This window comes from Vidua macroura, chromosome 3 (genome assembly GCF_024509145.1).
Source record: "Vidua macroura isolate BioBank_ID:100142 chromosome 3, ASM2450914v1, whole genome shotgun sequence".
Lineage (NCBI taxonomy): Eukaryota > Metazoa > Chordata > Aves > Passeriformes > Viduidae > Vidua > Vidua macroura.
The window spans coordinates 34,161,601-34,184,161 of NC_071573.1; the positions used below are offsets into that span (position 1 = coordinate 34,161,601).

At 40.1% G+C, this 22,561-nt stretch overlaps 1 protein-coding gene across 3 annotated transcripts in view; it reads right to left on the minus strand.

Annotated features, from left to right (window-relative positions):
* CLIP4 (CAP-Gly domain containing linker protein family member 4) overlaps positions 1-18,108 on the minus strand; it is a 32,064-nt gene extending 13,956 nt beyond the window's left edge. For all 3 annotated transcript variants that reach the window (XR_008436198.1, XM_053972927.1, XM_053972926.1), the window contains exons 1-10: positions 18,042-18,108; positions 16,612-16,648; positions 14,418-14,479; positions 13,690-13,836; positions 11,341-11,480; positions 10,409-10,502; positions 9,371-9,532; positions 6,117-6,235; positions 3,643-3,879; positions 244-379 (exon numbers count right to left, since the gene is read on the minus strand). Coding sequence is in view for 2 of the 3 variants with exons in the window: in XM_053972927.1 (XP_053828902.1) it covers positions 244-379; positions 3,643-3,879; positions 6,117-6,235; positions 9,371-9,532; positions 10,409-10,502; positions 11,341-11,480; positions 13,690-13,822 (1,021 nt within the window). In the remaining variant the exon portion in view is untranslated. The remainder of the gene's footprint in view (positions 1-243; positions 380-3,642; positions 3,880-6,116; positions 6,236-9,370; positions 9,533-10,408; positions 10,503-11,340; positions 11,481-13,689; positions 13,837-14,417; positions 14,480-16,611; positions 16,649-18,041) is intronic.
* Between the last annotated feature and the right edge of the window lie 4,453 nt (positions 18,109-22,561).

The window sequence follows — 22,561 nt, forward strand, 5'->3', positions numbered from 1 at the left end:
AATCTCAGAGTTTCAAGGAAATGACCAGAAATTTTGACTGGTTGATTGTTTCAGTCATTTTGCAAATAGTTGCAGCCAAAATTTTAGGACCAGCTAAAGAACCAATAAATCAAACAAAGCACTATAAAGAAAAGCAACAGAGCCTGCTGCCTGTTTTTATCCTCCCAAACAGTTCATACCTTCCAGTACACTTTAAAATTTGGAGGTTTAAAATTTGAAGAAAAAAGAAAACAAAAGCTATACCTCGTTTTTGTGCACACTTGAAGTACTGGACTTTTCCAACACTTCCATTGTTCTTCCCTTCTGGTTCATCCAGCTCTACACCAGCCCACTGGCCGCTGGCAAATTCCGTTGTGCCACAAAATCTTAAGGTACCAACCTAAGAGAAAAAGCATCAACACAGAATGGGTTTGTTAAACAAGTATTGTTCATGAGAAAATAGTATCGGTTATGAAAGAGACTGCAAGTCATCTCCAAGCTTTTCATCACAAAAATGCAAACATCATTTCCCTCACTTATTCACATTCCTACCTTTCAACACCACTCAATACATTTTCCAAAAGGTCTTATTCCTCCTGTGTATATTTTGCATTAAACAGCAGCCATGGTTAAGGACAGATGTCACAACAGACAAGAATTAGACAGTAAGAACCACTGTAGACACAGTTCAAGGTCAGCAAGGTACAGGAGCACATGCCCAGCGTGAGGTTTTACTTGCACTTTTTATACAAGAATAATTCCAGAATCTGGGTTAGGTATCTTCCTGAACTGGAGGTTCCATAGAAATATTAGATAAATCTGTGTGTGCATAAATATACATATACAAGTATATATATATTTTACATATATATATATATATATATAGCAAAGGTTCAAGGGTAAACTTCAGAGCATAATTAATTTTTTCTTTGGAAAAGATTCTTAAGTCTTCTATTCTCTCCTTATGATTAAACAAAATTTTAAAAGCCAGCAAATGTTTTAAATATTTAAAATGTTTTAAACATTTGCTGTTGCTTCAATAAATACTATAAACTCTGAACAGGTAAGCATGTGAAGAATATCAAGACAGACCAGTCTTGCTGGTAGACCTCATTCTCCACAAATATACATTATAAGCTCACGCACTTCAACCAAACAGGGGAGGAATAACTACAAGAGATGCATTTAACATTGATTTAAATTCATTTTTCTATTTGATTTTTAGATTAGTTTTAGTAATAAAAATCTTTGATCTTTCAGTTGCTCAGTTTTCCTCATCTCATGTGACCTTAATATTAGCTCACTTTAACTATGACTCACTCCACTGTTTAATCCAACCCTCAGAGAGTAAACAGATAGAAACCTTTTTTTTTCTTTACTATAAAACCTTCCAGGCACTCTTTGCTAATGTCTGTAAAGAAATAAATATGACCCAGAGCCTCTTCTCTTGTGCTGAAGATCTCTTTAAACTTGATTGTTATAGGCAGGAATGTTACACTAATCTAGACTGAGGCCTTTTAGCCATCAACACTGGGATCAAATTCAGCCAGGGGAAGTTCAGCCAAGCAGCCCCACAGATTCCTACAATTCCTCCACTTACTTTCCAGGCACCAGCCAAAGGGCATTTAACTGAGCAGAGAGGAGAACAGCCAGTATCTTAAACAGAGGTGGGAGATAGCAAAACTGCAGCTCCAATTTTGCCCAAGGACCCGTACAAGCAAGGAGCAGGGGATCTCTCTCGCATGAGACACAGCAGGAGCACTTTTCTCTGAGCTGCTGGTCTCCCTGCGCTTCCATTTCATCAGATGTGATCCAAATGGACACTCAATCTAGCAGAGCAGGAGCTGGTGGAGCTGTGGGGCCCCAAATCACGTACACATGAACACCTGCTTACACAGCTTCCTACCCTGCAAGACAACCAGAATGACAAGCGCAGTAGGAGACAAGAGAGGAATCCATTCTCCCTCTGGCATTTACTGTGCTTGGCTTTCAAGCCTCATTAAAGCTGACATATTTGGAGACTGCAGAAGCAGGAAAGACAACAGGAACCTGTAAATATAGCCCCCAAAAATGCTGCTGTTCCAAGTGTCCTCATCCCAGCTTCCATATTGCAGACTGAGAACTGATCCAGGAGAAGGTTAAAAAGGGGGCACCATTTCCCTCATCCTGTTTTCATTTTGCCCTACCCTGTAGGAATTTAGGAGTATCGAGGGGGAGGGGAAGGCAGGGCTGAGGACAACTTCTCCATTCAGGCAAATGGAGAAAAGGGGTGGGAAGCAATGTTGGAGTACTGCACAACAATTCCTCGCACATAAAGGAAGGAAGGGAGGAAAAGCTGCTGTGGAAATGGAAGTTCAAAAAGCACAATCACATTGTTTCTTCCCACCTGCTCTAGAACAGATTTGGCTCCCTTAAAGTAAAACAAGCTGGCCTTTGGCAGCACAAAAATAGCTTCCAACAACTCCTTAAAAAACACTGCAACAGCATAATCAATTAGAAGAATAAAAGTAATCAAACCCAAGCAACTCTATCCATGCACAGTGAGCACATTACAGCACAAACTGTTCTGTGGGCCTTACTTAAAGGAAAGATACACAAGAACACCAATTTAATCACTTTCTTGCTCTAAAGCCTCCATTAACTTGCACTTACATTATCTCCTCTTGCTGCCACTGTTATTTCTGATAAAGAAACTTCTGTCTTTAAAGAACAAGTGGCTTTCTGTACATACTTCAGATAAAATGCCTTCTGCATAGCTAGTGATTCCTTTGCTTTCCCTGACCCAATTTCAAGAATACACCAAATTAAAATACACAATGGGAGCCGCTTCACACTCTTGCTGGAGATCACTTTAGAATCGTTCTGTTGTGACAGTTATAAATCTGAAGTTATATTAGGAGAACTATTAAAGTGAAAGCTATTCAAATATAAAATTTTGCTCACAAATGTTTTCATTATTTACCAGGACAAAAGTACTTCTCTAAAAGAGTTCCAGCACTGAGATCCCTTGCTAACAGAGCAAATAAGTCTGAATACTGAATGCAGTATTAATTTTACAGTTTTCAAATATATTTTTAGAAAGGTGGCTATCATGGTAGCGTCTAAAAAGCTATTCACATTTAAGCTGGACCTCTATTAGCTACATCGTTCTACTTCCACAGAACCATGTAACAACCCTAGTGGCACAGCACTGCTTCAAAGATTTTAGCTGCATTGCACCAGTGAAATTGGGTTACTATAGGCTAAGCAGAACTGAAGGGTTTTTTTCCCTGACTTCTGGAAACTATCAGGAGTACTTCACAAATGCACACTCCTAACAAAGCTGGGCAACTCACAAAGTAATTTGCGAATTTTACCATCACTTTGATGTGACACCAAAAACGTTAATAAAAGCTGAGCCATGCTGATGTACTATATGAGACTGTTAAAAATTATTTAAAGACACAAAATGCAGCCTATGCCTGTCAAAAGTGCTTTTCATAGTAATGACTTTATCACACAACTCTTCAGCATATTACTTTCCGTAACCAGTTCCTTGCTGCCATCCAGAGATCTCACCTTCCAAAAAGCATTTCAGACCCTCAAATTGAGGTATGTCTCCAAAGTGGTAAAGAAATGGGACTCTCAGTAATTATGAGAGTAGTGCCAGGTTGGTGGCCATACCTTCTGTCCTGCAATAACAACACGATCTCCCAGCTTCAGGCCAAGTGATAAAAGCATGGCCCTGCCTGTGACGTGGTCGTAGGTTGGAATCATGGCTTTGGAGATGTCACATGACAGAGGTACTGCATCCAGCAGGATCTGCTTGATTTCCTTTGCACTGGCTGCGGCATCTGCCATTTCCAGTGGCATATCTACTGGATCAGGAACCACATCTGCTGGAATCTGCCCTTTGTCATTCTGTAGAAACATAACATAGCACAGGATTTAATGCTGTTACAAGATAAATCTGATCAGGTGAAACCACAGTGTTTTATGAAGTATTTAATCCTCTTTATCAGATGTTTTTCCTAGAATATAAACAACTATGAAAAAATCCACATTTCCAAGTAAGGATGCCAAAACATCCTTAGATAGATCAGCTAGCATGTACAGCATGTCATTTTTGAAACTGACAAGTAACCCACATTTTCAAATTTAAGAACATTATTAGGACTCAGAAACCTGAAACAAGACACTTGTGCGTATCTGTGTACCTGAACACAAGAATCAGGAAAGCAAGGCAGACTTCTGATCTGTAATGCCAATACCAAAATGCCAACTCCTCCCAAAGAATCTATCTTTACCCAGCATATAGCTAGCTCCTTGGTGAGGCTTATTCCAAATGTAAGAGGGAATTAAAAAGTATGTTGCATGTATAGAATATGCAAATATAATGGCTCACATGAGTACCTCAATAAAACTGTTCAGGTTTATCTAGACACAGACTATCCTATGAGAGATGGATTAAGGACAGAGTCCTTTCCAAACATGTCCCATTCCTGGAGAGCCATGACTGATTCCCTGCATGTTCTATGTGACAGGATAAATTGCTGGAGCACCAGCTCCCCTGGAGTTAACCTCAACTCCAGGCCAGCTGCCCAGACAGCAAGTACTGTCAAGCTACTCCAGGGACAGTTCTACCTACACTCTTTAGCAAAGGCATTGGTGTGGAGCTTTGGCTGTCTGCCCATTTTCACAATGTTTGCAGCAAAATAATCTTCTCAGTCTTCCAAATTTGTCTTAGCTGAGCCCCTGGAGTCAGACATTACTAGAAGGAATGATGCAGAGTAAGACTGTGTTTGTTTTGGTCCCTTCAAAACAGACTGGAAGTTAAATGTTTCCTGAGCCCCCTCTCAATCCATCTCAAAGCTAGAAAAGTATAATCCTTACTCAGAATTTAAACTGTTGTTCCCAAATAATCCAACTCTACACAGTCTCTAGTCAAAACTTTATTGCAGGTTTGAGCAATTCAACACCCACCATTCTGTAAAAATCTCCAATCACTCTGTAAGTAAAAATCACACTACCTTAAAAATGGGAAATAGCTGGGTTAAAGTTGAGTGGGGAATTTGAGTTTATAGTCATGACATTAGAGATTATTTTGGTCACACATCAGTCCCACAATTCAGCCCAGCAGGTGCCCTTCAAACCTCTGTGCCAACACAAAGCAGGGGCAGAGCAGTGGCAAGAAGGCAAAGTGGAAGCTCAGGGGGAGCTCAGGATTTCCCTTCTCAAGGGCACAGCCACCTCTGCCAGCTCAGAATGCTTGTGCAACTACAAAACAGCATTCCCTGTGACAACAGACTCCTAAACATAATAGCTGCCAGAGAACTGGAGACACATTCATGCACACTGAATAAAGAGACAAAAAGAAACCCACCATTTTTCCAGAGATCTAGATTGATTATCATGAAGAACTGTATGGACAGTAATGTTCCAGAAGATTTCACACTAACAGTGCCACATGAAATAATTCCTTTTGAGTACCCTTAAAACAACTAAGATTTCTCATTTAAAATAACCCCCTGCATTTGAAAATGGAGAACTGAGATACTGGTTTTGCTAAAATAAGAAACCTTCCAAGCTCTCCCCCCAAAAAAACATAAACAACAAAACCCCAAATAACCAAATCAAACACAACACTCAGTCAAAACCCAAGACTGTGGCTAGACACATATTAGCAATACTTTGCACTATAACCTGTGCCTATTATTAGGTTACTGGGGGGGGCAGGTGATGTTTATGCATTCTCAATTACTCATGCTCACACCAGGCTCACTGCTAAGCACAACACTGCATTTCTGGAGAGCAAAGATTGCACTCCTCCATTTCTGAAAAGATCCCCCACTGCCATGGGGACTCAGTTGTCACAAGACACCCATGAGCATTAATAAATGAAAGCGCAAACAACAAACAGAAAAACCTCTTGAAAATTATTTTAACAAATGAACTAGACCATGACAAAAAAATGCAAACTTCAACACACAAGTAGGACAAAGCATACAAAATCATCCACTATGAGTTGCAAATATCTTTTTCTGAGGCATTCTCACTCCATATAGCACACCTTTAGCTAGTCAAAATCCTGGACAGACTGTTCAGTTTTTCCAGGTACCTTTTTCACCTTCTGGTGAATCTACAACCTAGCTCCTTACCCTAAAGGCAGGATTTGCTCCGTGTTCCAGTAAACACTTGACAGCTCCTGTGCATAGGTTAAATGCAGCAATATGCAAAGCTGTTCCAAAATCAAAATCACTACAGGTGGCATCCACATCTGCAATTAAACATTACATGTGAGGTATGCAAGTCTGTTACATGAACATTTCCCCCTACAGATTCCTTGAGAGGACATTCATTTTTACAGTTTATGTTAGCATTTACACAGACACACCATTATTTATGTACCAAATACATATAAGAAGTAATTCTACATAGAATATCAACCTTATTTGCAGCTGTTTATTCATTCCACAATCTAACCTGGAAGATGAGCGTGTACTTTCACTCATTTTTTAACAGTCATGGCTTAACTGCAAAATTGCTGCTACTCAGGGTGCCCAATCTACTGTGCCAAGATTAATAAGTGAGTAACTTCAGGTTTACAAGTAAAATAATTTTTTAATGTTTCAGAAACATTTCTATTTTATTGCTTCTAGGTGACAAACATTAAAATGAGATGCACCTTCAACTAGTTATTTTCCTTTGTGAGCCGGCAGTAGGGCAAGGGAAAACTGATTATACATTTGCTTTACACTGATTTAATTACTAATGGCCAAGAATGAAGTAAGAGCTGGTGATTGTTGTAATTTCTTTATTTTCAAAGAATTGCACTCTGAAGGGTCTTGCACTCATAGCTTGGAAATGGAGCACTGCATCTACTGGAAGTGATTTAGCACAATGAATATTTCTATCAGTTGTTCCCAATATATCTTTCAATCTGCTATGAAGTTATTACTCTTCTAGAAGATTGGAGTTTAAATGTCTGTTTGGTCTGAGGCTCCTCTCTTTAATTACACAAGAGAGATGTAATTTTGAGTCAGTTAGGTATAGGACTGTTAATTAAAAATGCCAGCTGATTTAATACACAAGCCAAAAGACCACAAGTATTAACGATCATGTTCCAATTTGAAATACCAGTGAGGAACATAAAACTTTCCACCTCAGGGCTGAAGAATCTCATCATACTTTCCAGTATCAGTCTCCACCCCAAGAAACACTAGCCCTTCTCACAATGCCATAAACAAAGTATATCCCAACTGCATCAACATCCTTATATAGTTACACTAAATAAACAAATAAAACATCAACAATATAGAAAATACACACTTATATGTCTGTATAGACACGTAAAGTTCATACTTACTAATAAAATTGACTCAATTTATAAAGATCAAAGGTAACAAATTTGCAATCAGAATTTAACAGTTTTGCAATTGCACTGATTGAACACAAACATGACAAAAGACTGCATTCACATGCCTCAGTCATAATGAGAGCTACACATGCAGATGTACCCTTTATGTATCAAAGGTCAGAAGATGTCACCAGTTTAAAACCAGCTAGAAGCTGAGGAGCTGTATACAGCCATTGAAACTTCCATAGAATACAGCCAAATATTTTCTGCACACAGAGAAACCAATTTGCAGAAATACTGGTCAGTAACATCAGCTACTGAGCCATCAAGCTGCAAGTATTCCTATTTTGAAAAACAACTGACGTGTGGTTTTGTTTTTTGAGTTAGACTGTGTGACTTCCTCAGACTTGCAAGCTTTATGCTTAGATTTTCTGAACAGTTCTCTTACAGCTTCGATCTAAGTAGGCATAGTAGAGGTGACAGAAAGAAAGACACATCAAATGTTACCTGGTAATTACCCCCAAACTATCTAGACGAAAATAATATAAGATTTTTGTATTTAAAACCTCTAAAAATCCAAGATCAAACTAGCTCTCTCCTGTAACAACTGAGAAGTAAATCTGTATGAAGAATTTAACTACAGCATGTGGTAAAGAAATACAGTTTAGCAGTAAATCAAAAGGAAACACCTGTGCTTCACAATGGGTGTCTCAGAGCCAGCACACCACTGTCTTGGAAAGTTATTTATATATTAACAACCATTTTTTCTCCAGTTCAGTAGGGTTTGGTTCAGCATCCAAACCATGCTCGCCTTCTACGTATGCTCTTCTCTGCAAACCACCTGATGAAGTATGGAGCTAAAATTAATCTATTAATTCAGACTATCCACCGTTTCCATGTCACAGGGCAAATAATTTTATATATTTCCTGAGATTAAAAACATCATCTGCTTATCCAAGAATTGCCAACTGCCAAGTAACTGGAGTGGTTTCCTTGGAAATCTGAACAAAGTCCCGTCCCTTCTGTAGGAACTGCACAGGAGGAGAACACCAAATGCAAACAAGGTCTGAAAGGAGACCTAAACTGCTGATGCAAATTATGGAAGCCAGGCTACTGAAATGTGATGTGGACTTAACTACTGTGCAGTCTGATTTTGTCTTTTGTTACCTACCCACAATTGTCACCACCTAAGCAAGTCACACCAGTAACAGGACTGCTTAGCAATTACCTCCATGGAGACTCAAGATGTGGTAAGCAAGCCCTGCGTACTCCAAAAGCCTACCAGCTTTCCAAACTGCTAAGACAGAGTCCCTAAATAAAAAATCCTTTTGCAAACTAGCAAAATCACAAGGATATTCAGTAGAACAAATTCACATTTGTACAATTTTAATGATGAAGTTCCTTACTGGTTTTGCTGTCCTGACCAAATTAGAAACAAACAGTTCTAATCAGAACCATTTCTGTATTTCTATGTGCATTAGTATAAATAGGGCTCCAGTTACCAATCCTTCACAGTATCATTCCAAAAGGTGTTATTTATTTATGCCAAACACTAAAGCCAAAATGTTCCTTGAACAGGACCTTCTACATAGCTGAGAAATGGGAAAAACAAGCATGTCAAAACTGCCTCAGTCACAGGTTTGCCATATGCAACTGCCAAATCCCCACTATTCCTTTAACCTTCTCCCCACATACTTCTCAATGTTTAAGCAACATTAAAACCTACAAGATTTTACTAGAATAGTTGTATCTTTGGTTTTCTGCAAACATTCTCTTAGTTCTCAATAATTTAAGATTAACCTGTTTGCTTTCCAGTCTATTTGAAACTTCTGTTGTCTTGTACAAAACTCAAGTTTAAAAACCAGCAATGGAAACAGTACAGTAAAGCACTACAAAATAGCTTAAGAGAAAAATGAACTAATGAGGCTGAAAAAAAGAATAAGAAATCATTTACGTATAATGGATAAATGAACACCAGACTTACAGACCACAATACACCAGCTTAGGATCTACAAATTATGGACAACTACAAGAAATAAAGGTCACAATGCCTACCTTTTGGCTTGGCATTTTTCAAAATAACACTGATCAGTTCTGGAACATCAAAGTAGGCAGCATAGTGCAAGGCATTCATATTTGTCCAGCGGCTGCGCAAGCTGCTGTCAGCACCCAAATCAATAAGCTGTGTTGCAAATTTTACAGCAGTTTCCACATCACCTGCAGGGTATTTTTTGTTAAGTATGCATTAGTGATTTTTTTATTTGACCTCAGAGAACACATACACTTTTATGTGTAACACAAAACATACATTAAGCCCTTCAAGCTCACAGCAGAACTATTACAATGCCTTTTTCTTTAGGATTAGGATACAGAAATCTTTGCCCTTTATGATAAAGAGCTGAAATCTCTAGTGTATAACACTATCTGCTTTTCTCTAATGTAAGTACTGTGTCAGCCATCAAACCCAGGAGTTTTAGTATCTGATAGAAGAAAAAGAATTGCACATCACAATGCTGAAGCTTATGCTAAAAGATCTGCCAACACTAAGGAAGATGACCTATACCAGACTTCTCTCAAACTCAGAGGAGAAGTGGGCTCAGGTCAACAAAAACGTAACAAAACACAGAAAAGTTAATAGGGGTGTTCAAACAGCTTTAAATGTGCTCTAATTTCCAGTATTTATGATCATAATAATGCAAACAAAGTCTATTGCTCTCTTCTGACATGAATAGGGTGAAAGAAACAAAACAAAAATAACAGCCAGTCACCTAAATGTTCTCCTGTAAAAAAACTGCAGCAAAAACCATAGCAAACTTGCAGCTTGCACCTCAGTCTGAAACTGCCTTTGCTACATGAAGTATCTGTTTCAGCTGGTACTACTGTGTGTAACACCTACACCACTAACTCAGCTTGCTCCCCATGGCTACAGCTGCAGTTCTGCATCCTCCTTGCTCACAGCCACTACAAGAGATAAAAGCAAGCACAAAAAAAAAATCTACTGCAAGGAAAAATTCTGTAAGTGTCAGTGGGATAAGCTTATGCGAGTCAATTAAGTTTTTACATCTATAATGACTTTTTTTTTTTTTTACTCACCAATGCCATGAGCCCCTGATTTGCAAGTGTAATGCAGGAGGGTCATATCAGTCAGTCCATCTCTGTCATTCACATTGCAACCCCTTTTAATGATCTGACAGGCAAGTGGAAAATGAGCACATTTTAGCTCTGGCATATCTCTAATTTCCTAAGTTACTTCAGATATATTGACTCCTGGATTCATTGCAATGGCTAGTAACAAAGAAGCCTGCCAGAAAAGACAACTGTAGAACTGAGCAACATACACAAATGTAATAAATAGCATTATAATTAACCTTCATTATTTACAGATTTAAAAATTCTTTATATTGCTCCTTCTAACATATAATTAACATACTAAAAAGGTAAAAGTTAAGCAGTTAACTGCATGAGAAAATTATTTATGAAGCTCTCCCCTTCTTCTTTGATCTCTCAACAATTACCCACCCCATTCCCACACACCCCCAAAAAGAAGCCCCCAGTTATAATATGGTAAGGTTAGTCTTCACTACACTTTCCCAGAAAAATCTGTAATCCAGAAGAAAAATAAAAAAGTAGGATGGAAATACTAGAAACACATTTTGGAAATATGCCTTGGAAATATTGCCCCTAAGGTCAGGCTTTAACAGTAACTTCATATATTTTTCAGGTTTGAGTTTGGGATTACTACTAAGTAGGAAACAAACACCAAGGTGAAGGGTCTTGACACAATTGCCTTGAGAGAAACATTGTTTATACCATCTATGCAAATGTACTGAATTTTATCCATCAGCTTTCTTTTTCCAAATAAAATCTGACATGTGGAATACAAGGCATGATCAGTCACTACTTGTTAAAGGAAGAAACTGTATCTGCATTTATGATTAATTCTGCTTCTGAATGAACTGGTTTTATTCACTGTCAACACAATATTTAACATTGAGAGCACTCAAGGATCTTCGTTTGTATCTCACCTCATTCCCAATAATATCAATATTCTGCTGGACCTGTGGAACCCACTGCCTTAAGATGGCAAACAATTCAGAAACTGATGTTTTGGGGTCAAAGAGTATTTCTTGGCATGCTGCATCGTTGGGATCGAAGAAGGAAAACTCTGTTAAAAAAGAAGAATCTTTATATAAAATCTTGATGTTTAACATGCATCTAGTTTTTCAAACTCAGAGGCAAAGAACAGCAGAGAGAAAACATCTTCTTCTTCTTCCATCACAATTTACATGGAACATACTAAAATATAAACACACAGTCTAATCAGGAAGGCATCCTCTGCTATTTTCAGTATTTCATGAATGCATCAATCCCAGCTGGTGGCAGCTGCAGGAAACAAACACCTTCAAAAATTAAGACACCAAACCATGACCAGGAAAAAAACACTTTTGAAGATTTTAAGCCTCATGTTCTTTCAGGTAACCCAAACTGTTAAACACCTTATTATAAAAGTATATGTCACATTACTCACAGGTGTATTTGTGTGCTTGTGTATACATATCCTCTATTTTTAATCTGTGGAATTTCTTCCAGCTCTGGAAAATTACATGAAAGAATCTGGATAGCAGTGGCTATGAGGAGAGGGAATGAAAGCACAGTCTACTGCCATCAGCAAATGAATCATGACAAACACTGAACTTTTAACCCTGCTGCAGCTATCAGGGAGTTGCCTTTTAAATAGGTTTTGGATAAATGTACAACTCAGCTCACATCCATTGCAGATTCACAGCTCTCAGACAGGACAGACAGGTTAAGCAACACACACCATCACCCATCTGGGTGTGTGGCATGGCATAAACCACCCCTGGGTGAATCATCCCAACCTTTCCCCAAAAACAGCATACCTGACCTCTAGATTGGATCAACAGATAAAAAAAAGCATGTACTGAGTTTACAAACCTGATCCAAATTATCTATCAGAAATCAACTCTTGCCATCAGCATGGTAGGGTAAAAATCTGAGACTGCATCAAGGATTAATAACAACCACCCTAAGTGCTTAACAGGTGATCAGCTGTAGTCTTTGCAAACCAAAGCAATGCTACAGAAAACCTGTTAAAGCAATGAATCCCATGAAAGGATGGCAATGGCATCTAGATACCTTAAAATATTACTTTCTCCCCCTCTGTCTTTCCCAAGTATTGATCACAGTACCCAGGAAGGAAAAATAAATGCACTGAAGTAAAGACCAAGAATCTCTCTCTGCCATGGTTTAACCTCCTTTACACCGATTCAACAATGTTACTGTTACAGAGGTGACAGCAATCTCCTATAAAAGGATTTTTTTTTATTTAATGAGTAGAATATGGCAGAAACCAGGTAGAACACATAGCAGTGAGATCATAGGGTTATTAGAAGATACCACAACAAAACAATGTTTAAAGAAGGCAAATGGAAACTTTATCTAAGGAATAAGAAAGTAGAATGGAATACATCACGGCAGTACTTATAGCAGACTAGGAGAGACAAGTGATGAGAGCAGGGCTAAAGCATGTAATGACACCTTCATGCACTGAAATATATCATATGGAACACTTACATTCCCAACCTGAGCTAACTTATAAAATGGGTCTCGAGAATGCTGAGTCTGTCAAAGACAGAACATTACATGTATTTATATTTCCTGAATACAGCTGATTGCTCTAATCAATGCATGGGAAAGACAGAGGTGGAAGGAATGACTTAAAGTATATAGATGCTATTAGTATCTTCTGCAACATTCAAAGGCATTATAATTGCAGCTATCAGTGAAGCTCCTTACCTACAGTGACATTTTAACACATTATATACTTTTATAGATTTTATTATAATTTCTACATGTGAAGACAGTTACTGAAGACAAACATTATTCTGACAGCTGATCACTGATACTTGGTATAATTTTCTACCACTCACTTTACAGTCCTTACCACCACAAAAACATACACTTCCAACAGAAATATCCTCTTCTAGTACATCATGTACATACTAAAGCACAAGAAAAAGTGTAACTCTAGAAGTTTTAAATGTGAGTAGATTAACTTCCCTTACTTACTCCAATTTTACATCTGTGTGATATAAAAACATGTGAAAGAAGTACAAACATGAGCACACATGCACAGAACTGTACAAAGGAAAATATATAATTTTTAGCATATGCAATAAGAAAAATGGAAAAAGCATAGGTCTTCATCTTTCATTTCATTTAACAAAGAATCCATTTAATAAGAAAACTTTTTCTGTAAATAAATAATTAAGAGTTGACAGCTTTTCTTAAAATTTATTATTCAAATTTATTCTCTGCTGATCACAAACTGATTTCCTGTTTAAAGTACATACCACAGTCTGAAGGCATTGGTGCTGCAGCAACAGAAAAAGTAACAGATGTTTCAGAGTTTGGGAATAAGAATCGTTCTCTTTCAATGAGGGAATCTCCTTCGAAGGAAGGTTCTGGAATATCCTCTATGGTCATCTTCTAGAAAGCCACTTTAGGAGGAAAAAAATCAATAAATAACCTCATTGGAAATACTTTGGATTGCTTCTATCATAGTAAGATATAATGAGCAATGAGACTATAATCTTAAATTTGTAAACAAACTATTACTGCCATTACATTCTTACAAACTAATACATTAACACAGCTTGTAGAGTATGGTGTCAAGGTTAGCCAACTTCTAGTTTTGACTTCCACCACTAAACTTGCACATAACTAATGGAAAACATCATATTTCTCCCCATATTCCCACTTGAGCAGTAAAGAAAATATTAATGTTCTAATTAGCAAACACACACTGAGGATAAATGGATTTGTGAGTTTCACAGCTTTATGAAAACGTGAAGCATCAAGTACCTGCCCTCATACTCTGCATGCACACTCCCTCCCTTCACCATGAGCAAGAACATGCTGCCAGCTACTGCTGCCTCCTCTTTTTAAATTCTTAGCTCTTTCATCTTCCCACACACAGCTGCAGACAATTCATCCCCGAGTGACTCACTCCTGGACTCACGATTCCGTATCAGCTCCTTTCCCAGCTCTTCTCCTGGAAGGTTTAAAATAGCACACTTACCACAGCCTTGGAACCTTCACCCTCGTGCTGCTTCCAGTCAACTTCCCAGACCTTACAGCAATCTAGCAGAGAGAATCAAGACTAAATGGCTGTAGAGTTATAGTGACAAAATCTAACAACCAGCCCAAGTCACATCCTAGTTATGGTTCACAGGTTGAGATGAGTGGAAAGCTGGTTACCACTTGTAAGACAGTTTATCAGGCAAATTCATTAACAAATAACAAAAAAATCATTATTCTTAACAGAAACAGACATGATCAGTTGAAAAATTGAAATTCTGCATCTTGAATGATCATTATTAAACACTTAGGGTAAAAGCAGCATTTCTACTAAGAACTTACATTTTTATTTTGGAGATTGCTATACAGTGCTTTTCTCAGGTATTTGTTTAGCCAGCCTGCTTGACAGAAAGAAGCCATGGAGCTTGAAGGAATGTTTGGTTTTATTACATTTAATTTATACCCAAGTAAATATGAAAAACTAAAAGAAGACTTATTTTGGTTTTTGTATCTAACACACAACAAGCTATATGAGTAGATTTAGTGTGATATTTCCCCAAATAAATCTGTCACGCTGCTTGGGACCTCACAATCTTCATGCTAATATAAAAAACATTTTAGCATTAGCAGATGCTAATCTTGAAGTAAATAAATTAAAGCCTCCTCTTCTTGCCCATCATACACAGTTCACCTTGTGCTCAAGTTGGGAATAAAGGTCCACATGAAAAATGCTCATTTTTCTCCCAACAACTTTATTTCCTTAGTCTTATACAGCTGTACAAATTCATGTTCTGGCATGAAGATCAAGGAGGAGGCCACTGGAAGGACAGGACTATTTTTTCCCACAGCATTATCAAATTGCATTGGCTTATGTGTTCTTTTATTCAACAAGGCCAAAAATATCTCTAATTACTTCAATTAATATTTTCTTACAGTCAGGAAAAGTTAAAAGCCATTTCAAAGGCTTAATAGCCATCATAAAGATGACAGCTTTCTTGTGTGAAGGACTAGGAAGTCCCTTAAGCTGCAAACACCTAATTAAATTGCTTTTAAAGGGCAACAGTGAAATAAATCTGCTACAATCTGATATTTCTTCAGAGGCTATTGCAAAACAAAACAAAGCTTTGTAAAACACATGAATCCACAAGTTTCTCACAGGCAGCACCTCACAGCTCTCACAAAATGCACAAAGGAACAAGTAATATGCATGAATATAGAAGACATATTAGCAGAGCCTCTTAAGCTGGAAAAAGACACAATAGAAATTAAAAGCTTCCTGCACAGTCCTACACTGAGGGAACAAAAGGAGCACAGTGAAAAGTAGCCAGACCTGACTGAGCAGCTGGTAACAGGAAAAGGTGAGATTTTGTGAAGTAGGACAACGTAAGTTGTTGGAACTTGAAATCAACGGAGCCATTTCAAAATTAACACAAGAGTGTTTATGGCACACAGGAAAGCACACCAAACACAACACAACCTGTGCAAGTAGCCAGGGCATCTTTTATTCTGCAGGGCCACAGACAAGAACACCATCTGTGTTCTGCCAAAACGAAGCAGGCAGGGAAACGACCTGTGCTGTCAGGTAGGCAGTACAAAGTCCCAAGGGCTACAATGGAGATGCTGACCCAACTCCATAAAGAATGAATTTACATTCCACAGGAGTGCCAGCACCTCCAGTGGCAGTGTGCCCCCCCGACACTGCAGGGCTTTCATCTGGCCCTAGAACGTGGCACATGTCACCACACAGCACCGAACCACGCCATGTCACGACAACACATTCTGCACCCACAACCACCTCCAGGGGCTGCCAGCTCAGCTGTGAGAGCTTCCCAGCCAGCTAACACCACACACACAGCTGGAAAGGCAAAGGGAAAGGCTCAAAACTATTTCAAAGGAAGTGAAAAGGCATCCCCACGCCATCCTCGTAATGAGTTTTGTTGTAAGCAAAAACAAAACTGCCTGACGTAGTAACAATACCCAAGACATACTTCCCACCAAGATTCAGCTGGAAAGTCCTGGTGCAATGGAATGGGAGGCCTTCCAAAAGAGCAGTGACTTTCCTGTATTAGTAAAAGAGTTTAGAGCACAAAACTATTAGAGAAATTACATGAAAGAAAAGACAGAATATTTCTGTTCACAGCATTGCCGAACTCCCACTGAGCACAGTTTAGCACAGCAGAGAGTATCATACTTACTATTTGCCAGCCATATGTTCTTCCAAGTGAATTATATCTGAAAATGAAAAAGCAGAAATATCAGGGGAAAAAAACTTCAAAGAGTCATAAGATGCACACACCCATTTGTTGACAAAACTGAACAGCAACTACAGGTTTCTTGATATCCATACATTACACAGCAATGCATGGTAGCTCTGCAGATACATATAAAAAAGTTCCATAATAGAGACTCCAACTTCTTCATATACTCTAGTTTGTAATTTGTGTTAAACCACAAAGCTTTCCTACAAGTGCTGTAAAAATCTGCAAATGCTAAAGCACTTCAAGCTATAACTTACAGTTGTTCTGGGCTTTGATAGCTGAACCTGTCACAAATGTGATGCTATTTTTGACAACAATTATGTATAATGGACTCCTTACCATGTATTTAGATGTGCTCAAGAAAAATTAAGTTCAGAGAACAAGTTTCTTGCACATACACCAGCTGCCCACTTCAGAGTATTTACAGCACAGGTGGTAGACATGCCACACACATGTAGGTAAACCCAAGATTTGGGTGGTGTGCAGGGCCCTTTTGCAACATGGCAGGGTTTTCACAGATTCACTTCACTGAATTGTAAGGGTTAGAAGGAATCTCAGGAAATGATCCAGCCCAACCCCCTGCCAGGGCAGGGTCACCTGGAGCAGGTGACACAGGAGCATGTCCAGGTGGGGTCTGAATGTCTCCAGGGAGGGAGACTCCACAGCCTCCCTGGGCAGCTGTGCCAGTGCTCTGCCACGCTCAGTGTAAAGAAATTCTTCCTCACGCTGAGGTGGAACTTTTTCTGTTTCAGTTTACAGACATTGCTCCTCGTCCTGTCGCTGGGCACCGCTGAAAAGAGCCTGGCACCGTCCCCTTGACACCTGCCTTGGAGATATTTATATGCACTAATGAGATCCCATCTGTCTTCTCTTCTCCGGACTGCACAGGCCCAGCTCCCGCAGTCTCTCCTCATAAGAAAGATGCTCCAGACCCGCACACTTGTGACCTCCGCCGGACGGGCGCTTGGACACGCGGGCAGTGCCGGGGAGCTCAGCTCCCGCACCCTCCGGGCTGGCTCTGCTCCCTCACAGCTGCCCGGGCCACCTCCCAGCACCCGGGCAAGCCCCGCTCTCCCGGGGCGCTACCAGAGCGCACCCCCCGGAGCCGGGGGGCTCCGGACGCCGCGGGGACACGCGGTGACACCGCCCCGGGCCGCGCCCGCCCCCGGCCCGTGTGCCGCAGCCGGGCGGGGGGACCAGGCCGGCCACGGCCCGCCCGCTGCGGCGGCCCCTGTACCGCCACCCCGCCCCCCACTACGCGCCGAGGGAGGATGGGAGGCGCCGGGAGAGCGCTCGGAAAGCGCCGGGAAAGCACCCAGAGAGTACCGGGAGAGCGTCGGGAAGCGCCAGCCCCGCCCCAGCCCTACCTGCTCCCGGCCGAGCGCAGCGCGCGCCGCCCTGGCCCGCCCGCAACACAGCGAGGCCCAGGCCCCGCCCATCGCCACCAAACCACGCCCCTTCTATCCTTCCGGCCAATGGGCGGCCAGCGCGCCCCGCCCCGCCCGGCAGATCACGCCCTCCGCGGCGGCCGGGCGGGAGCGGGAACGCGCGGCGGGAACGCGCGCACCGGCGGGAGCGATGTGGGCATGGGACCGGCGGCTGGAACCGGGCAGGAACGGGCTGGAGGCCACGCGGCACGTTTCAGCCCTTGGCGCAGGCGTCGGGACTCCCCGGCTGTCTCAGTAGCCAGGGGAAGGAACTCCCAAGGAGGATTTTAAAAGGGTGCTCCTCCCATGCTGTAAAATCTAATGAGGATCTAAATCCCAAAAGATTGGTACTCTCCGGGAAACGCCTACGGTGGTAAACCCACCTTCGTGTTTGAGCCCAGGCTGCATATCCATTGGACCTGGATAAAACCTCAGCCAAGTCCTGCTATGTTTTTGTGCTCTGCGTGGGTCACTGTTAAATAAACATAACTGATGTTTACAATCAGGTTTTTGGTGTTGTTTTTCCAGTGATGATGTTAAAAGGGGTGGGGGCAGGACAAGTAATAGGAGTGGCAAGTGGAAATTTCCTCAAGTGAAGTGCTGGAAAGGTCAAGAGTTGCAAATTTTTTCAGCTCCCAGAAACTCCAAAACTGAAAGAAGGAGAGCACTGAATTACAGTTGTGAGAGTAAACGTGATATCAGATGGCTACAAAAAATCTAGGAAATTCTTCCACTTCTTAGAATGTTCCATACCTTGGAAAAGACAAGAGAAAATGTCCCAGGAAAATGCGGGCCTTCTACTTTCACCTCAAGGCTACTTAGGTTCAAACTCTTTTTATAAAGACAAGCATGTAAGCAAGATCAAATGTGAGCTTTGTACTGGCAGTCAATGTTTGCCTTTTTTGAGATGCTCAGTGCTCTGGGCAAAGAAAATGTTTTATTGCTGACACTGAATAACAGACTTCAGTGAAGAGCCTGGAATGGAAATTATTAGCAGTTCTCCTGGAGAAAACTGGAATTTAGGGAGAACTTCAGGAAAGGTAAAGCATAGGCCCAGGGGGAAACAGTGTTAAATGCAAAGTACTGAGCTGAGGGAGGCTACTGATGACATCCTGGGATGTTATCCTTGGAACTAATCTTTGTTTCATGTTTTCCTTTAATGTTCTTTTGGGAGGAAAAAAAACCCAGCAAACTGATGAGATGAAAAAGCAAAAAGGAAAGAATTGCTGTTAGAAAGGAATGAACTGATAAAATACTGAGGTGTGGGAGCATTGTATGGAAGTAACTGAGGAACCGAAGGACCCGAGGCAGCTACACAAGGGGCATCACTACCAATATGAAGCAACGGCACAAAAATCCAACACTTATCTTGGAATGTGTAACTGGAGAGTTGTGGCAGGGAAGTGAAATGTTTGTGCCAGCAGGCCTGGCCATCTCCTTGAGGAATCACATATTGCTGTGAGCACCCTTCTTCAGTGAGCAGCAGCTAATCCAGCATGCCTAGAGAGGGTTTGTCAGCACAGCCAAGGAAAAGAGCAGTCTGTTTTAGGAGGTTACCAGAGCACAGCTTGTTTGATGCAGCAAAATGAAAGCTGAGAAGAGGATATAGTTGCCATCTGCCATAAACCACAGAAAATGGGGTGTGAATTCAAAGGTGGTGTTGAATATGAGGACAAAACTGTGTGTGATTATTTTTTATGCTAGAAAATGAAAGCAAGTACCTAACAAAGCGTTGCAGGTTCTAGAAGATCCTTCTGATCAGGCCAGCAATGGCAGAACCCCAAACATCTCAGCTCAAAGTGAGTCCTGAGTGCTGCAGCTGCAGAGGAGGCTGGATGTCATTGCCTGACAAAACCCCTGCCTGTCTGGACTTCCACCTCTGGGCCCTAAAATGGAAATTTTAAAAGAATATATATTTAAACCACTTTATGTACCTTAGCACATTGTCTTTTTCAGCCACTCCTACAAGCCAGGATATGAATGAAGATAAAAAGCCTGTTCAGCCTATCCTGTCTGACTCACTTGGTGCTGCCATGGGCAGTAAGTCTGCTGAACACCTGGAGAACTCAAAACAATGGGCTGCACCAGCTCTGACCATCTCGGGAGGAAGACGTGGATGTTGATTTAGTAATAAATAAATAATAAAATGTGTATTGGTTTACTATTAGTATTTAAAATAATAAAAGACTGCATAATTCATAATCATAGACCAGGATTTTGCAGTTTTTGACCATACATTTATTTCCTGTAAGATATTAATGCTTGTGAGCAATAAGCCTGTTTCAACTGAAATATTATTTCATTTTTTTGTCTCTTCTTCAGGCAGCAATAGAGCATTGTTAACCAGTTCATCTCCAGAGATTTACATATTGGAGGAAAACAATCATTGAAATGGCTCAGGAAGGCATTGCAGCTTCAAGCAGAGCCACTCTGGAGCAAGGCTTAGGGCAGCAGGGAGGTTCTGACAGTGATTGTGCACACACACTATGGCTAGAGAGACTCTCTGAGAGAAAGCTAGGAGGAATCCTGTGTTTACCTCAGTTTTCAGGGAAAGCCTGAGATGCTCTAGGTAAGGAAACCCACTGGGAACTGGAAAAGGCATAAGGCTAAATAGCTGCACTCTTTTCTGTAGCATCTTGGGATATTTTTCAGGAACACAAATTCCTGGACCTCACTTCTAGATTCAAAATAAATACTACCACCTTCCATTAGGAAGTGCTGCAGCCCTTGCCAACCAGTTAAATTGCCAGTCCCTCACCTGAAAGGAACTCACTTGCCTTGAAATTGCTCCACAACCACAAACCTTCTTTCACTCATGAGAACTAATGTAACTGTTGCCAAGGCCAGTGGAACCCTCTCCTTTTAATTTTCTAGATTTGCATAACTCTGGAAATCTATGCTTAAAACTTCATGCTATTTCACATGGTTCTTTGTCCTAACTCTCATCTTTTGGCTGTCATTGTCTTACCCACTGAAACCAGCAGTGAATGCATTGGTTGGGGCAGATAGCAAGCACCTAAAATATTGATGGAATGCCTAGCAAAGAGAAACTCTGACTAACTGACTAGAACACACTTTCCAAAAATAACAGACAAATGTAAATATATCTCACAAAACTACTGCTGACACTACTCACGCAATTTTTCTTGACCCCTTTGGGTCACCTGAATATAGCAACAGCCCTGTGCAGGCAAACTCCCCAAAATTATTCTCTTTAGTTTTCTACTCATATTTCTTCCTTCATTAATTCCTTTATAAAGTATTTTTTGCTGGAGAGGGAAGCCGGTTTCCTAGCTGTTTTCAAGAACTTTTTTTTAATTGTTTAAAAAATCCAGATGTTTTTGCAAAACAGGTTTTTGTAAGCATTGGTGTCACATTTATTGCCTCATGCAATCAGATAGAACCACACTTTACTTAGAAGTTAGAATTAAAAAAAAAAAAAATACATCCAATTCTGAGACGTTTATCACTGGCCCAGAATCAAGATGAATTTTGTCTTTCACTTGTACCATCACCACTAGTAAAAGCTCTGTATAGACTCACTGGTTCTATTCAATTATTTGCAACTACATGTTCTTCAAACCATAGTACTCCTATTCTTTGCCACTGTCAACAGGTTTCCACCGGGGAAACAAAATGAAGCTTCCTATGTATCTCTGCAAGTGATTACAGAAAGGAGAGAACCCACTCTATATCCCAAACGAGTGTCAGCTGTGCAGGAGAAGCTGAAATAGCAAGAGACTATTTCTTATTTACTTAGTGCTATCTAGGCCAACAATATGAACAGCTCCCTGGTTATATTCAATTTGTTCACACAAAAGAAGAAAAAGGGCATTTCTTTGAGAGTAAAATAGCGCTTTAAATTTGTTGTTTTCACTCAAGTTCTCTGTAATTCCTCAGTGACCTCTTTTCCACAAATACAAACCTTAGATTTCTAAGACTTGGCATAATCATTTATGTGCATTACCTGTTTGATCCTCTCTTTTTTGTATGATCATGAGATAAAGTATTTTCCTTATAATTTTTGTGAGGTAAAGCATTGTGCCTCAGAAGTATAAAGAAATATATGCCTAGTTGGTAATAAGAGTATTGATAAGAAAAATGCAGCTACATAAGTGTTTGGAAACAGGCATAGCAACGATCTCACAGAACCTAATAAATCTGGTGCAACGTTAAATAGTCATATTGCATATACATGCAGACAGCAATGAAAGCCAGGATAAAACAGATTCCTTGTTAAAACACATTTTCTATGAGCCTGGATCTTGATTTAGTAATAAACAAATAATAAAATGTGTATTGGCTTATTATTAGTATTTAAAATAATAAAAGACTGCATAATTCATAATCACAAACCAGGATTTTGCAATTTTGCAGTTTTTGACCATACATTTATTTCCTGTAAGATGTTAATGCATGGTATGAAAATAAGTAGAACAAAAATCCAAAGAAAATTAACA